This window comes from Corticium candelabrum, chromosome 10 (assembly GCF_963422355.1).
Source record: "Corticium candelabrum chromosome 10, ooCorCand1.1, whole genome shotgun sequence".
Classification (NCBI taxonomy): domain Eukaryota; kingdom Metazoa; phylum Porifera; class Homoscleromorpha; order Homosclerophorida; family Plakinidae; genus Corticium; species Corticium candelabrum.
The window spans coordinates 4049753-4066890 of NC_085094.1; the positions used below are offsets into that span (position 1 = coordinate 4049753).

The window sequence follows — 17138 nt, forward strand, 5'->3', positions numbered from 1 at the left end:
CGTTGTAAAAATTCAGTTCTCGACGTATGAGATTGAACACAGCGCCATGACGGACGACGGTAATTTCAAGCACTCGAAAAAACGATTATGTTTTGCGATCAAGTGTACTCTTGTGCTGGCTTTACGTTAGGTTTGCACAAAGACGGCTCTTCTAATTCGGAAAATCGATCACTTGAGGATCTAAGAGCTGGCAGGAAGGTGAGTATTTGTGGGGTTAAATAATAATACAATAACAATACGCATCTTCGGGGTTGTATTGGTGAGGGGTAAGGGAGGTGTTGTTGATTTCTCTAACAAAGTGGGAACAGATCGTCAACTCATCTTACCAACCTCATTTTCTTATCTTAAACGTATGAGTTTCTTTTGATTGTATAGTCAGTCTAGAGTTTTAGTTGGTTTGGCTCATACGAAGTTTGCTTATGGACGGTCTACATTTGCTTAAGTATACGGGACTTTACGTTCGTTTATGTAAAGATCTCTGTGGAAGGCAGTCGAGTTGTTACTGCTATTGTGTGTTTGGTGGCATCCTTGACTGTGTTTTGTCTTTGTGTATACTTAACGTTGAAAGTCATTCCAAGTTCACCAGTCTCAATCATGGGGCACACAAAATTTGCTAATACTAAGGGGCTGGTCATTATCAAGTGTGGGGGGCTGGCAAATTTGCTGTGGAGGCCACAAGTTTGAAATTCAGTGATTTTTAGAGGTCACTAAGCATTTTAGTCATCTTCTGTTGGGAGGTTATAATTTTCAGGTTTTTTGTCAGTATACTATAGAATTGTATGCAGAACAGTATATGAAAGCGGCAATTCTTGCTTTACTTGTTTTGTCAGCAGGTTGAATGGAAATGACCAACTGTAAAATCATACCTACTAAGGCCGCACTTGAACCCTGAAACAGGCTACTTTTATTGTACATACATATATGATTATATTTATATATGATTATATGTATATATGTATATATATATATATATATATATATATATATATATATATATATATATATCCTATACTATAATATGCGAACACTCGGGAACGTCCACTTTCGTCTGTCCACATGTATGTCTGTAACGCACCGATCGACACGATGCCTGTCTCGGATCGTCGTGAAATGCGGTGGGCCGGTCGAGATCACAAGTCCGAGACAAATGGTCGCATCAGATTTCGCCTCGATCACCTTCGACGGCCTGAGATGAGACTTTGGAGGCCTAAAATGAGATGCGCGGATGTGTCTTTGTGGAAGTGATGTCATTCTCCACGAATAGATCATGACGTTTTATGTGGGAAGAGTCTGAGATGTGGATGCTGGAAAATGCAAGATTAATCTAAAATTAGATTGCTATACGAATGTGTCTTCGCGGAAGTGCCGAGTATGCGGATGTGATGTTAATTGAGATACGCGGGAGATTGAGATGCACGGGAGTTTGTTTATTTAATTGACAGAGTAGCGGTGGTGACGTGCTGCATTGATCGTCTGGATGTGCTGGCTGTAGACTTTGGCGTTCTGAACTAGGATGAACCGGAGTTTGTTTGCTCAATTCACTAATAGAGTATGCGGATGTGACATGCGCTCGCCAAGCACTGTATGCCATCCTCTAATTCCCAGAGTGCAAGATGTGCCGGCTCACCGGGCCGCTGTTGTGTGCATGCGTGCGTCTGTGTGTCACGGAAGGTGCGTCTTCTTTGCAGAAGTGGCGTACAACGATAGATTGCCATCGCCCACATTGCCACCGCCCATAGGGGCGGGTAGTACTAGTATATATATATATATATATATATATATATATATATAAATTTATATATTTATTTATACAGTGGGTAAATCCCACGCTCTACATCCACTACTAAATGTAATCTATCATTTAATATTCTAGCATTAAACTGCCAAAGCCGAACAGATAATTGTTCTAACAAATTACTAAACGCTTGACTAAATGAAAGTCTAGTTTTTGTCATTGTTTAGAGGCAATTATTCTTAGTGTAGCTAAACTAGCAGGTGTCCAAAACCAAACATTTCAACTATCAAAGGGTAGAAACATCCGCCTGCAGCTTCCACATCTGCCTGGTGATGAGGATCTTTTTCTTCCTCTCCAGCAGTTGCAGCAGCTCCAGCCAAAGTTGAGATGGTATAATGTACAAAGGCTGCTTGGTATTCCAAATGGAAACATCAAAATAAGCAAGCTTGCCGTTTGTGAAATTGGGATGATAGATATCCCCAGGATGATTGAAAGTGCTACTGCAACGCTCCTCAAGGCGTGAACCAGCATCATCAACAAGTAACATGATATATTATATATTATATATATATATATATACACACACACACAGTACCGGTCAAGAAAGATTACTCAAATCAACATTTTACACACGTGGCATGTAAAATTACAATTATCTTAACAAAATTAGTGTTATATTGATTCAGTATTTTGTGTAACCTCCTCTAGCGTGTATGACATTGCTTACTCTTGTAATCATGCTATCAACAAGGGTTTGTGTTCTTTCTTGTGACACATTATTCCACGCTGTCTTCAAGCATTTCCACAGCTCTGATGTGTTATGTGGCAACTGCTGCAGGACAACACGCACAAGATAATCCCATATGTACTCAATTGGATTAAGATCCGGTGATTGAGCTGGCCAGGGACTAAGAGAGCTGGAGCCATGGTGCTGGAGCCATTTTTGAACACCCTTTGCCTGGTGAGCGGGAGCACTGTCATGCATAAGTGTGATGTCACCATGACCTAGTTCAAACTCATAGATTGTTGGAACTAGCACATTTTCGAGAATGCATATGTACTTTTCAGTGTTTAACCAATCGTTGACCAATGCAATGTGACCAATACGATTCCTCATCATGCAGCCCCACACCATGACACTACCTCCACCTTGTGGTACCGTCTGCACTACACAATCATCTTGCAGCTGCTCTCCTGCTTTTCTTCTTATCCATACGCGACCGCTAGTACGGAACAACTCAAATTGCTTTCATCGCTCCAGATTATGCGTGACCAATTGTCAGTTGTCCAGTTTCTGTGGTTCTGTGCAGATGCGAGGAGGCGAACGTGATACTCAGCTGTAAGGCGTGGCTTTGATGTAGCAACGCGGCCAAACAATCCACCCTCTCAGAGACGCCTTTTAACAGTGGAGATGGAAATGTTTGCTCCATTGGCCTGCAAAAATTCGGACCTAGCCAAGAGTGCAGTTAATCATCGGTTAGAAAGTGATATTCAGATCAGCTGGTGATTGTCTCTTATGGAAGTCATGCGAGGTCTCCCGAGAATTCTTTGTTTCTGTATTTCCAGCTTTCCGTTGCCTTCTCGTTATGTTGGAAACTGTTTTCTGGCTACAGCCAACACGTTCAGCTATTTGCCTTTGACTGTAACCTTCTTCTCACAGTGTGACAATTTTACTGCAATTTTCAGATGAAGTTCTATCTTTCCTGACCATTTCGCTTTGAGATAGTTCCTAGGCAATTTGCAATGCAGCAGCACAAAATTTGCTCAAATTAATGAAAGAAATTTTCAGCCGAATGCTAGGTAGCTTAGTGGACAGTGTAGCAACTGGTCAAGAAAAAAACTATCTCTGCCAAATGAAAAATAGCTGCTCTAATATCTAAAATTGTATTGCTCAGCTAGCATTGCTAATGGTAACATACAACGTTCTGCAGTTTTCTGTGCAAACAAAAGTATACGAAAGTACAGCATACATATAGTTGATTAGTTTCAATACCACAAACATGTTCTGTGGGAATAGCGATGACAAATTATTGAATTGCTCTAGATCAGCAATTACTACAAGTAAGTAATTCTTTTTGACCGGTACTGTATATATATATATATATATATATATATATATATATATATATATATATATATATATATATATATATATATATATATATATATATGGGGGTCATCTAAAGTTAACCAACAGACAGTAGGGGCCAAAAGTTTTAGCAGGCATATTTTGCAGGGGTCACATATCAAACTATGCGGACCTCAGCAATTTTGCCAGCCCTCCCTCCACACTTAATAATGACCGGTCCCCTAAAATGAGAGAAACATGTGCATTGTGTCACTAGGTCATGAACCACTGAGTGAATTAGAATACGAACCACTTGCTTGTTTGTCTAACAAATCAGTCGGCTCATGTATTTATTAGTTTTCTGCCTTTTCTACTTTACAGCAGCCACTGGTATGTTCAAATCTACTTTCAAATCTATCTCAGTGTAATTCTATCGTACTTTAGTTTTTTAAACTGATAACTGGTAGTCAGACCAGACTGTCTGTCTGCCAGTTTATTCAAGCAGTTGGGTATGTGTGTCTTGCTAGCTGCTGTGCAGTCTACTTTGTTATGCACTTTACTGTATGCTAGTAATGAGAGAGAAATCAAAATGTCACTTTATCTTAATATGTTTTTGGTCTGCTTGTTTGTCTGTTTATAATTTCCCTTTCAGCCCAGTGTTATAATTATGCATTCCTAAGTGTTGTTTTGTCTCGTAGTGTGACATTTTGATTTTACTCTTATTGATATCGTGTATTTCTCACAGAGACACGCTGACAAGGAACTGTTACAAAATGATGTGAGCAGTGGATCTGACGACGGTAAGCAGAAATTGTCGTTGGGGTCTGATTTTATAATCATGGTTTCATTACAGAAAACCTAAAAGAAAACGGAGGTGTGAACTCGACGTCATCAACAGTGAATTTTGTTTTATCAGACTCATCTAGTAGTGGAAGACTACGAAGTGAGCGTTTAGCAAGTGAATGTCGGTGATCAATCAATTAATGACTCAATTTCTTAGGCTTTTCACTGGCTGCGCCAAAACTCCAGGCATCAGCTTCGTTCACAATTGAATCGCGAGTAATTTATTGTTATTAATTTAGCAAATGATTTACCGTATAAGATGAAACATTGGCGGGAATTTATTTTGTCGGTTTGCTAAGAAATTGACGGCAAAAGCATATTGATGGTTAGACATCATTGTTGGATAATTGATACCATATATGTTTGATATTCCCCACCCACTACAGCTGCGTTCATGTCCATCACATTTCACTAGCTTACTAGTCTGAAACTACTGTATTGACGAAGAAGCGCTGTGTTAGTGCAAAATGTATCCTGCATGACTGCACTTACTTCATCGAAAGCTTCACGACCTTATTCTCATGTTAACTTTGCTGTTAGACAGGGTAGGCACAGCAAACAGCAAGCAGCGGTTACCATCTTGTTGTGACATCAACGTGATGCCTGATCACATGGGTGTATAACGTCAACATATCCATTTGTCAATAATGGACTTTAGATTGGCACTCACTGAAAAATCTGCCAATCTGCCATAATAAATTTTCTGCCAGTATTTTGTCTTATACAGTAATACAAATGTAAGCAATACAGTAAGCTGTCTAGTAAATAGACAGCTCAACTGCTGCTTGATGATTTAATTAAGAGCCTGTTGTGACAGGGGCATGAGTCGAAATGTGTTTTATTGTAAGTATTTAATAGGGTACTATTGTTATTACACAATTTTTTATTAGTGATATTTTGTAACTATTATTTTTATATGTTAGATACGTAGTATAATATATTGAAATACATTACACGTTTAAATTATTTTTGTATGTTTAATTTTTTAAATTTCTTTGTTGTTATGCGTAGGCATCACGTTCTGCTTCGATTGCTGAGAGTGGTTTTGGCATGTCAGCTGCGAAGAGGTTTGCTTTCAGTGTTTCACAGCCCAAAAATGCAGAAGCGGAAGGAGAAAGTTGTGCCCCATCGAAGAGCTCAGAAGTTGCTACAACCATTAGCAGTGAGAGCACAAGCAACTCAGTGAGTGGTTCGAGTAGAGGGCTTACACCTAGTCGTACAGTCATCCAGCATGTCCCGGGAATGGCTATGCAATCGGAGAGGTTGGTATTTGATTGTAAGATTTAAGTCATAATTTGATTGAAACTACGATTGTGGATCTGGTAGTTCAAGTTTTGTGTTTGGTTGTGATATGTCGGACAGAGTCACGGTGAGATTTGATGAAGTGGTCACGTGTTGCACGATTATGTAGTTTTGCAATTGTGCGTTTAGAATACACCTACTCAAGCTGCTAATGAACAAGTAACATCTGATGGTAAGGCAACAGTGAGCAAGCAAACGACTACTGAATTTATAGTAACTACATGTAGTGTTGACCTTGAAAATGTTGATACGGTCTGCTGTTGTAGGGTTAGGAATATGCACAGGATTATTGTGTGTGTGTGTGTGTGTGTGTGTGTGTGTGTGTGTGTGTGTGTGTGTGTGTGTGTGTGTGTGTGTGTGTGTGTGTGGTGCGTGTGTGTGTGTGTGTGTGCGTGCATGGGTGCGTGTGTGCATGCATGCGTGCGTGTGTGCATGCGTGTGCGTGTGTGTGTGCGTGTGTGTGTGTGTGTGTGTGTGTGTGTGTGTGTGTGTGTGTGTGTGTGTGTGTGTGTGTGTGTGTGTGTGTGTGTGTGTGTGTGTAAATTCCAGGCAGTCACATAATATGTTCTGTAACGATTGTGAACTTCAACGATTGTTTGTGTTCAACTGATATTGCATCAGTTGTATTTCAAGAAGATTTACCAGCTCATCCTGTGACTGGTTGTCAAACTGCATGGTGTGACTTACTCTTTCCAACGTATTTTTTGTTGACATCGTATCATTTTGTGGTACTTTTGTTTATAATGACATGCTAGATTTAAATTAAAGATTTTGCCTTATGTGGTTATAAATAAATGCTGCATCATCTCACAACAGGAAGCCATGTGATTGGGTAATTGCATTATTTTTTGTGATTGCAGAAGTGAGAAAAGAAGATGGCTCTTTGAATAACCACTCTCCTGTAAATGAAAGCGGAAGTCCTGGTGGCTTATTTGCACAAGCGTCTTCTCGGCTTTGTGATGGGGCGGTGGTTGCTTCTGTCACGCCTCCTCCTGTTTTTAAAGTTCCAGAAATAGTAGATGTGAAAACTGGTGAAGAGAATGATAAGAACATTTTGCAGGTAGATTATGATGCTGATTGGTTAGTTTGCATTGCTGTAGACGTATGTTTTGATTTAAGGTGCACTGTGTTCTTCACGTTTTTGATTCGAAGACACACGGATGGAGTGAACGGGGACGTGGTCTTTTGCGGCTTAATGACATGCACCATCCAAACGAAGATGGGACTTTCCAGTCTCGTTTAGGTTCTATTTTGTTTGAAATGCATTTTTGTCATAAAATGATTTATGATTTGTGTGTTGTTTGTTAAGTGATGAGAACTGATGGAAGCTTACGACTGACATTGAACACATTGCTGTGGCCTCAGATGGTGTGTGAAAAGGCAAGTCGTCGAAGTATTCGAATCACTGCACTGGATGCAGCAGGCCAGGGCATTCGAGTCTTCCTCATAACGGTGAGATGTCGTGGTACGTATTCTATTTTTGTGTAAGGAAGGCTTCTTGTATGGATCAAAATAATGCAAGGCTCTTTTTTGTGTGCAAGTCTGATTTATAGATTGTTAGTAATGCTGGGTATTGGTGTATAGAAATTGTGTCACATGATTCAACTACTGTATTCGCCCATAATAACGCCTTGGGCGTATAGAAAAGACAATTTTTTCTGGGCGTATACTAGGGCATGGGCGTTATTTTGGTTGCAAAATGCTGTCGTTTGGCCAGTCATCATCTAAATACTTGAAGACAGAAATACCACAAATGCTTGCAATTATCCATTTGCAAGATCAAAGGTACTGGTATTCGTACAGCATCAGCATACATGCAGAAACTAAGCAATGTAGGTATATACACATGCAAACCAGAGTGGTCGGCCTGAAGCCGGTCAAAAGCATCAGGGTCGGTAATTGCAACGAAGACATGAGTCTAGCGGTTAGCACTTTCACTCAACATTGGCACCAGCTCATCAAACATACACAGATGGAGACAAATGTTTTGCGGACCCCATTTTGTTTTGTCTGCGCATGCGTATCCTGGGCTTATACTTGGGCTTGGACGTATAGTTATGCATGAGCTTTTTTCAGGCTGAAAGTTCTGACCTGTTGCACATGGGCGTATATATGGGCATGGGCGTTATTTCTGTATGGGCGTTATTACGGGCGAATACTGTGCTGTATTGCAATGTATTGTTCAGTCCCATGTTCGTGTTCTAAATTAGTTTTATATTGTGGATTTATATATACATGCACATGCACATTGCGTGAGGACATCGATGTTGTCTGCTAACATGTGAGAGAGCAATCATGAGGAATTTGCCGAATTCGTTGAGTTGATATCAAACAGGCAGTCTTGTATCTAAATATCTGTTAACATATTAGTCAGTGTGGCAGTGGATGTTGATAAACTGTAAACATTGGGAGTGTTTATAAAGTGGATAATGGTGAAATTTTTGTTTAGTGTGCGGCCAAAGATGTGCATCCTCTTCATAATGCTGTCAATACAAGATTGAGTGCTCTGAAACTTAGGCATGCTGTGCTTACTTCCCAGGCTGCTGCAGTAGATCCGGATGATGACAGTGATAGAGGTGACAAACCCAACTATGATGAAACATCCGGTACGAGTGATTTGTCTGAAGCAGACAGCGATGTTGTCAGGAAAGAGACATTAAACCGAGAGAGACTGGAGAAAGTAGCGTCGGTATCTGATCACGAAAATGACTGAGTGACGTTGCAGTGTGTCACGTGACACGTTTTATGCTGTATACAAGTAGAATTGTTGTAACATGCTTTATGAATTAAAAAAATTTGAACAGGATGGTAAGCAAGTGCTTAGAGATATTTCGAATCTTGTAACCAAGAAATATACATCATGATCGCAGCAGCACACACATACACATACTATACACCCATGCTGCTATACACCTAGCATTCAATAACAGCAATTTTTTAATATATCAAAAGTAGTTCTAGGCTATACACAATTATAATACAAAGTAGGTTGGTTACTGTACAATAGATGCATGAATCGTGTCTGGGTTAGTCCAAATATATAAAAAAGATTATGTTAGATGGATATGGACTACTCTGGTATGATTTTTTGTCCTAATGATGAAGTCCAAATGAACAAAAACAGTTTTCGTTGTCGCGCAAAATAGATGCGCAGGACGTCGAGGGTCGGAAACACGCGTGCGCAACTAGGGTACCACTTACCATGGATCCAAGAAATCACAGACTCTCCCTAAAAGGTACCTGTTGTCGTTGCAACGTAACGATAATCGTAAATTTTTTGTCAAATAACAGTTATGAGGCTAACGAGGCCTTCCTTCGCTTCTTGTCAGCCTGTCGTTTGTGAATCTCAAGATATCCTCGGTATGTCGTAACATTAGTTAATTTAGGCCACAAGAACAAAATCTGTAGTTTGGCAGATACTAATTTTTGGGCTGGTGGGCATGTCTTAAAATATTAGATTAGATTTTTAGGATTTAAAGTTTCTGCTTTTGAAAGTAGCTGTAACTTTTATTGCATACTTGAACTCTACCAAATTTGTTTGCATATGACTTGGAGGAATGCTGATTGTATCAAGTAAGATATAATGGGTATATTTCTGTGCATTAATTAAAGTTGATATTAACTAGTTGTACACAGTCACAACAGAGTTTTCTGGCCATCTACTGAAATGCCGTGCCCTATCTATATCTCTGTGCGTTAATTAAAGTTGATATAAATAATAGAAAATAAAAATGTAAAAGGCTCATCCCCACAGACAGATTTTGAGCAAACAACTCCTGTCAAACAAGTAATTTTGTTCATGTGGCCTTATTAATAACACTGTCGTTTGTAAATGGCAACAATGTGCATTTAAGGCGACACTCTGCTGGATGTAATGAAACAGGATATTCGAACCACCGAGGGTGTGGAGAGATTCGCATTGAGTGGAGTGCTGTCACTTCCTCAGACATTTGGGTAATACTCAATATTATCGACGATTTACTTTATTGTGTTTAGTTTTTAGATTACTTTGTGAGCTACTTTATTAGAGTTGACTTACGTGGTATGTGAGCGTGAGTGTAGTATGCACAGGAGTAGGAACCATGATGCCAAAGGGGCCACGGCCCTCCAATAAAAATATTTTTGCTTTTATTTGTTTGCCTACTGGCGACTGAAGCTGAGTTTACAGTCTCTCTTTTACAGCTATGAGTCTTCTGAAAATGATCGACTTGTTGCGGAGTATTATGAATTTAGACACCATGTTGCTTCTGAGTGCACTACTTGTAAAACCTATATGAAATTGAAAAAGCAAGTGTTGTTTCATGTGACCACAAATTCTTTCTAAAATAGTTTAATTGTCTAGAATAACATTCTTTGTCACAACTGGACGCAAGTATTGCATCTTGTTACTCAGCGTTAGGTTCTCGTGTATTGTGTAAGTCAAGGAGTGATTGCTTTTCATGTAGCCATTGCTGATTGATACATTTCCATACTTTATTTTTATCAAATTAAACTTGATGTGGCATTAGACTGTTCTGGTAAAAGCCTCTTATGAATGTTGGTGGTTTTTGATTGACTGTTTGTTCATAGTTTGTGGTTTTCGTGTACAACCAGACACTAATACTGTTTCATGATTAGGCCATTTTGACTTCACCAGAAGTGTGACACATTTCTGTAAGCATGACAGGACATAGTCACACATCCAGACATTCATGCACACACATCCGCATACGTTGTCACACAGACTCGAAGTGAGTCAGTGCCTTTTGAGTACATTACTACTTGCTCAGTCACGTGACTTTGACGAAATCTCATTTCTTATGTTTTATAGCTGAAGTTACTTATTGGTGACATTGTTTGCAGTACTGTTATATATGGAGGCATAGTAAGTATTGTAATGTTGATAATTCGACTGTGTGTAGAAACATCTTTCTTGGAGAAACATTCACTTGTTACATTTGCATTCATAATGACAGTGAGGAGATAACAACCGACGTTCAAGTCCAGGTTTATTGATTTTGTACTTGTGTAGTATATGTTTATCCAAACTTTGCTTTGGCGTGTCTTTCTGACCTAATCATCGTTTTGTGTTGTTGTAGACTGATCTGCAGACTTCTGCCCAGCGGTTACCACTCGGTAACAGTAGCATAGTGAGTAAACTAGGTCCAAACGAGAGTGTTGATGAAGTACTTCATCATGAAGTCAAAGAGTTGGGAACTCACATGTTTGTGCAGACTTGACACTTTTTGTCATCTGACTGGTACATATTGCAATATTATGTGTGACACAGCCTCATCTGTGGTGTACATTACGTTACTGCTCAAGGGGAAAAGTTGTACTTTAGAAAATTTTTTAAATTTCAGGTGCACAATGCAAATCAAACGTTGTTGTCTGTGTGTTAATTGGCGAGAGTTGCTATTGCAGGTTTTGAAGCCGCTGGATGTTAAGACCAAGTTTCATGATGTCAATGTATGTTCAGCAAGATATGATGCTGTTACACCCAGATTACTGTCTGTAATAATAATGCTGTTGCAACTCTTATGTCGTTATTTTACTCGAATCTAATTTGATGTAATGAGCAATTATACTAATGGTACTAATTGATGGAAGTAATTTGCTTATATATTTAATGGTCGTTTAGAAGTTTCAATTGGCTAGAAAATTGCAAGTTTGCCTGATGCGTGTGTATCCCTTGTGAACGTATTTGGCACCAATAGGAAATAGTTATTCTAATACAAAGTTATTGTGACATTGATGTACATTTTTGTTGTAGCATGGCAAGGCATTGCTAGAAGCACAGATACAGAACATCACTCCTGCTCCGATGTATATGGAATCGGTCACTCTGGAGCCATCACAGAATTACGATGTAGTCGACCTCAATATATTCTGTGGCCAGTCTGACATGTGAGTTTGACACATAGCATGAAGCACTGTCAAGTTGTTTGTTAGACTGACTTGTGTGTAGCAAAGAGCTGACGTTTGGAAAAAATTCGTATCTTAGTGCTGGAGACTGCAGACAATATTTGTATCAGTTAACTCCGAAAGCAACATTTGCCGTTGATCGCAAGAAGGTAACACATTGATTTTGTAAGCATAGGAGATTATTATGACTCAATCTGATGGTCCATTGATACATAGAGTATATGTAGTAGGCTCATGTTTGTATGTACACATATTTCTCTATTGTTAATGAATGTCTGGTCGATTTTGTGTGGTGCCTGATCGTCTATATTCAACTGACATTCTGTAATATCATTGGAATGCTGTATTATGTGATGTACAAAGTTGGGGATTTTTGACTTTGTCACCAGTGTTGTAGTAGCTGCTATCATAGTATACGTCCTGTCCATCCAGGCTAGTGTCTTAAATGTTGGGAAACTCGACATGGTGTGGAGAACAGCGATGGGAGAACGAGGTCGACTACAGACAAGTCAACTACAAAAGATGGTAATTGGCTATTCTGGATGTGACCCTCTCATATTCATTCTCGATTCCGTGTAGCACCCATTACCAAAAGAGCTCTCGGTCATCGGAGAAAACATACCAGATGTTGTACAAATAGAACAACCGTTGGAAGTTTCCTTGAGAATTACAAATAACAGGTAAGCACAGTAGCTATAACCGGTAGTTACTAAAGTCTACTAATGAAACCATGATTGCTTTGCATTATTTTTGTGCTCTGAAGTATTTCTATTTATCATTACACCAGCCAGCATTAATAGCATTGCATTGTTTTTAATTAATTAAGTCTTTGTCATGTGTTTGAAGATAACAGCAGTAGTCCCTTCTACTGTGTTTTCACTAATTAATTCAATGCTGTTGTTGGCGACTGGTACAAACAGTTGTTTGTTTCATTACCTGTTTGACTTTGTGGCATATCAGGGACACCTAGTACTTGATCAGCATCATCATCAGTAAACTTCAGTCTTGTATTAATTGTTTACAATTTTTACAATTTATGTTGAAGAAATGCCAGACAAAGTAATTTTGTAATCATTCACAACATGTGAATTGAACACACGCACAATAGAAAGACTCAGCAACATTTTACTTAATTGTGTGATCTTTGTGGAATGAAGTTATTCAGATTATGATTAAAAGTCTCAGACTGTAATGTTAGATTGGTGCCAACACTGCATATTACTATTTCTAATAAGATAGTTTCAATCACCTCAGAATGATGAAATTACTTCTTGAAGCTACAGTTGTAGATGTGAATGACTGACTATCTCCTGTGCAGTGGTAAAGACATGTCTCTGCGGCTTGTCCTAAGCAAGTCCAAGACAATTGGCATCCACTGGTGTGGTACCACGGGCAAGGTTAGATAATTTTATATCTACCACAGAAAACACACTGCTGTACTGTACGTGTGTATTGTACTTTAGTATCTGGGAGAAATAGAAAACGAAGAGAGTCTAACAATAAAAGTCAACATTTTGCCAGTGCGTCCAGGACTACAGGTATTCACTTCCATATTGCCATTTACTTGTACGAGGTAGACTTGCCTCCTTGTGTCTGTCCAGACAATTGGTATGTTGTCCCTCACTGATACGAAATCAGGGAAGACGCACAAGATAGACGAAATTGCACAAGTTTTTGTATACAATACGCCTGATTCGCCATTTCCGCACTTGTCTGCATCTTTTAAATAAATCATTTCAAAACTTTCATTTATTTTCTTTCCAATAGAGATCGGTATTCTGAAATTTCAATACCTGAGAGACAAGTCAACTCGTAACTATACAATTAGACGGATACAATAGTAACTGAATATTGAATAGTACCTCGTTGCCCCAGCTTGTCCATCCTGGTAAGAGATTACGAGCAAACAGTTCCAGGCACTTTGCATCTTTTGGCAAGTACTGACGCATTACATCTAAAGAAAAAGAGCCAGTGACTGGTGACAATATAATACGGTTGTGTGTTGCGTAGAAATAGACATTATTGTGGCACATAATAGTGTCCAGGAGAGATGAGAGCAGATCCATTGGGCCACTTGCGATGACATGAGGACTTGCCCTACATAGCGGCTTATTGGGGTGAAGCGATAGCTCATTGGAGTACAAATACAGAGCATCTACCAACATTGATCGATCCTGACAAACCCCACCTATTGATATTAGACACTCACTGCTTTCCCCAATAGTTAATTAAGAGAGACGGTTGTGGGTGAGTTTATTGCCTGACGTACAATGCCATAACCATCTTCGATAAGAAATTAACGTACAACCCTATGGATCTAGTCCCTGGCACTACACAATCAAGTGTTAATTCGTACAGATGCCCATTGACTTTGACTCTTAATTTGCACTAGCAAGTTTATCAAAGGTTCCAAATAAGTAGTTGGCACCAACGTGTAAGGTGTCATGAACGTAAACCTTACAAAGAGACAACCTGATAATATTGGCTTTTGTGAGTGAACAGACGTTGGTATGCTGAAGATCACTTTATTTTGTGGTATTTGGGCATCATCTGTGTTTACACCAATCTCGGGCTTGTCTGTTCTTGCTTTCTTTGCGGCTATTTTTGACACGTCCTCTGTAGCTAGATTGAAACGGCCGATTATCATTGGCTCATACGGCTTTCTGTGCACTGATTCTATTGGAATAACCAATTCTCCTTGAGTTGTAACCTGTAGCAACAGTACAAATAGAATTTGACTAGTAACATTCACAATCTTTTCCTGTCGCTGACTTTCATCCAATGCCACTCAGAAATATAGTCAATAGACCAATGGGGAAACAACGTGTTCTTGACAAACTCGGTGTGCTTCGGATGATTTGTTGTCCACACAATGACTAAAGCATGACGAGCAGCAAGTGCTTTGATTGGCATCCTCATTAGATCACGGTACTGAAGACAAGAATACCTGAATAAAAATAGTAGAAATATGTTATTAATCAGACAGTATGACCGTGGATAAACAGTTGGCATATTAGCAATCTTTGTTGCATTACTTTGTGCTATACAGTACTGTACATACAATGATTGTGATCACGGAATCTATGACAGTGTAATAAGAATTTGTCATACAGAGACTCTATTCTATTGATGGGCGTGTCCATATTATGGTAATCAGCCTAATCCACTAAAATCATGGGAAAATGAAGTAGTCTGGAACAATTATCAACACGTTGTGTTCCCATTTCTTTATCCTTCCTCCAACATGGTTGCCACAATATCACAGGAAGGCAAAGAATTTGACTGCTCGGTAGTAATGGAGCACGACTGCATGATGTTAGGGATGGGTCACAACATGGATCACTGTCAACACGGCTGGTCCTTACCGCTTTGATCTTCGGACAGAACCATTGCCCCAAGGCGGATCAATGACGATGAGGTTGTAGCCGCAGCTTGGTTTCATAGCAATGAGCGGTTGAAGATACGAGACGTCTGACATGAGAAATTGACAACGAGCTGGTATGAGGTATGAGGTACCAAATGTTGTCAACAACAAAGGATGGTCTGATTGATTAACAATGAGGTTATTGAAAATGTCCACGTCGGTTTGGCATCGTACAGATACGAGATCTATTTCATGAGTCGTTTCAGTTGCTGGTAGTGCTAGTTTGGATAATTCGCACAGATCAGACAGACCATCACACGGTGCTGTGTATCTTGCTGCTTTAGTTGACTGCGACTGAGATGTACAAATCTTGAAATACTCAATGGAGTCATCTCTACCAACAAGTTCTTGGTATAAACACAGCAAGTTTAGATACTTCTGTCAAAATGCCAAGCATAATGATTATAAAACAACTCCATGCACGAACTGCCTTAGGAGAACCTCGACACTCTCTGGATTCGACGGTTGAATAGCATGTTTTCTACACTTCCTCTGTAGCAACGATACAATACATTAGCACAGAGTACTAGTGTTTTGATTAACAATTGGTTGTACTGATTGAGCATGGCACATGCATGGGTCGTGGTGTGCAGCACAAACACACATAAAAGTTAAATATTAAAAATCAAATCTCATATAGTCCAAAAATAAGAAAGTACTATTTTAAAATTAAGAATTAAAACATAAAATTTACAATTGAAAGCGTGCAAAGTAAGATTTAAAACGTACAATTTAAATTTAAAATTAAAAAATTAAAAAATTTAAAATTAAAATTAAAAAATTAAAAAATTAAGAGTTGTTTGAGTAACTGTCTATTTTAAAAATTAAATATTAGAAAACAGAAATAAAAATTAGAATGATAAAATTAGAAACATGAATATGCAATGCAAGAATTGAATGGCCCAACAGTATACCCACTAACCCATCCGTTTGTGTACGCAGAACGGGATAAAATGTTTTACACTTGATAACAGATCGGGACACAACAAAAATTGATAGCAACAAACGGCAGGGTAAAAGAAAAGTGCCGAAACAATCGAACATGTTGTTCATGTTCCAATGTTAAATTAATTAATTAATCAATTGAGTTAACACTGTAACTGAGAATATATCATTACAACAATATGGCCAACCAAAGTAACCATTTTGTGACATTGAGTTTGTGTCTGTAGTTTCTACTCCTGCAACAATAATTAGACAAAACAAAACTAAAAATAGTGAGGTCTGGGACTCCGAGGTCTGAAAAATTTTCGTAGCCTACACTGACTGAAGGTCGACTCAAAACACTAAACTCATTTAGAAAGTGAGTACGTTAAGAATCACCTTCCCGTGTGTCTTGGCATCTAAACTGGTAGGAAAATAAGGAGTTTGAGGTCTCGATGGTGACACCAGACTCCAGCCGGTTTCCGCCGACGGCTTGTCTCCGTTAACTACAGACCGCACGCGCTGATACCACTTGTTTAGCAGCTCCTCGTTGTCTACAAGCCATCCGTTGTCGATCTCCACTATGCAAGCCATTCACGTGACTAGATTGCCTAGTACCCGGATATTACAGTACAAGTAAAATATAATAATAATACACACACCAAGCGTAGCTCTACAAAATCAAAAGCGCAAAAAATTATCAGACATGTTTCGAAGACCCTCTGTTCTCGGCCTCGTTGACATACTCAACATCACGAACCCAAACAACTTCCTTGGCGATTCCTACAAATAACCAAACTCCCGATATCGACTGCAACTCAAAATTATTAAATTAATGACACTCACCACACATGTTATCACCATACTTGATATGCACATAGCCATCCAACCCCCAGTCTTTACCCCACGTGTTTCTCACTATGTAATATGGCACGGGA

The 17138-nt window shown here is 39.1% G+C and overlaps 4 protein-coding genes across 4 annotated transcripts in view; 2 read left to right on the forward strand and 2 right to left on the reverse strand.

Moving 5' to 3' along the window:
- Window positions 1-3: 3 nt before the first annotated feature.
- LOC134186220 (ran-binding protein 3-like) lies at window positions 4-8807 on the forward strand. Its single transcript, XM_062654136.1, has 12 exons — window positions 4-59; window positions 131-198; window positions 4549-4603; window positions 4657-4746; window positions 4804-4862; window positions 5658-5908; window positions 5973-6015; window positions 6078-6120; window positions 6809-7008; window positions 7068-7191; window positions 7258-7400; window positions 8398-8807. The coding sequence occupies exons 1-12, from the start codon at window positions 47-49 to the stop codon at window positions 8659-8661; spliced, it is 1353 nt and encodes a 450-aa protein (XP_062510120.1). The 5' UTR covers window positions 4-46; the 3' UTR covers window positions 8662-8807.
- Window positions 8808-9131: 324 nt separating this feature from the next.
- Window positions 9132-14138, forward strand: LOC134186221 (trafficking protein particle complex subunit 13-like). Its single transcript, XM_062654137.1, has 14 exons — window positions 9132-9184; window positions 9240-9308; window positions 9803-9902; window positions 10850-10934; window positions 11027-11151; window positions 11218-11290; window positions 11352-11396; window positions 11701-11834; window positions 11896-12001; window positions 12285-12377; window positions 12432-12532; window positions 13171-13249; window positions 13316-13390; window positions 13454-14138. Exons 1-14 carry the CDS (start codon window positions 9151-9153, stop codon window positions 13580-13582), a joined length of 1248 nt encoding a protein of 415 aa, XP_062510121.1. The 5' UTR covers window positions 9132-9150; the 3' UTR covers window positions 13583-14138.
- LOC134186222 (N(6)-adenine-specific methyltransferase METTL4-like) lies at window positions 13516-16794 on the reverse strand. The gene is made up of 7 exons (XM_062654138.1): window positions 16600-16794; window positions 15718-15768; window positions 15218-15654; window positions 14625-14799; window positions 14325-14562; window positions 13715-13806; window positions 13516-13645 (listed from the first exon to the last, which is right to left on the reverse strand). The coding sequence occupies exons 1-7, from the start codon at window positions 16792-16794 to the stop codon at window positions 13598-13600; spliced, it is 1236 nt and encodes a 411-aa protein (XP_062510122.1). The 3' UTR covers window positions 13516-13597.
- The window catches only part of LOC134186223 (cathepsin O-like), a 2135-nt gene continuing 1781 nt past the window's right edge, over window positions 16785-17138 (reverse strand). The window contains exons 11-12 of the mRNA XM_062654139.1: window positions 17047-17138; window positions 16785-16983 (exon numbers count right to left, since the gene is read on the reverse strand). The exon at window positions 17047-17138 is cut by the window's right edge and continues 1 nt beyond it. Of these exons, the coding sequence (XP_062510123.1) occupies window positions 16901-16983; window positions 17047-17138 (175 nt within the window). The 3' untranslated portion in view covers window positions 16785-16900. The remainder of the gene's footprint in view (window positions 16984-17046) is intronic.

Bases quoted from the DNA above. Each gene is read 5' to 3' on its own strand.
- LOC134186222 (XM_062654138.1), bottom strand. From the start codon at position 16,794: ATGGCTTGCATAGTGGAGATCGACAACGGATGGCTTGTAGACAACGAG. The intron at 15,655-15,717 runs GTTCTCCTAAGG...GCATTTTGACAG, and splicing joins CGAATCCAGAGAGTGTCGAG to AAGTATCTAAACTTGCTGTG. The intron at 14,800-15,217 runs GTAAGGACCAGC...ATTTTTATTCAG, and splicing joins TCTGTCCGAAGATCAAAGCG to GTATTCTTGTCTTCAGTACC.
- LOC134186221 (XM_062654137.1), top strand. From the start codon at position 9,151: ATGGATCCAAGAAATCACAGACTCTCCCTAAAAG. The intron at 10,935-11,026 runs GTTTATTGATTT...GTGTTGTTGTAG, and splicing joins CAACCGACGTTCAAGTCCAG to ACTGATCTGCAGACTTCTGC. The intron at 11,291-11,351 runs GTGCACAATGCA...TTGCTATTGCAG, and splicing joins GAAAATTTTTTAAATTTCAG to GTTTTGAAGCCGCTGGATGT.
- LOC134186220 (XM_062654136.1), top strand. The intron at 5,909-5,972 runs GTTGGTATTTGA...TGGATCTGGTAG, and splicing joins ATGGCTATGCAATCGGAGAG to TTCAAGTTTTGTGTTTGGTT. The intron at 7,192-7,257 runs GTTCTATTTTGT...TTGTTTGTTAAG, and splicing joins GACTTTCCAGTCTCGTTTAG to TGATGAGAACTGATGGAAGC.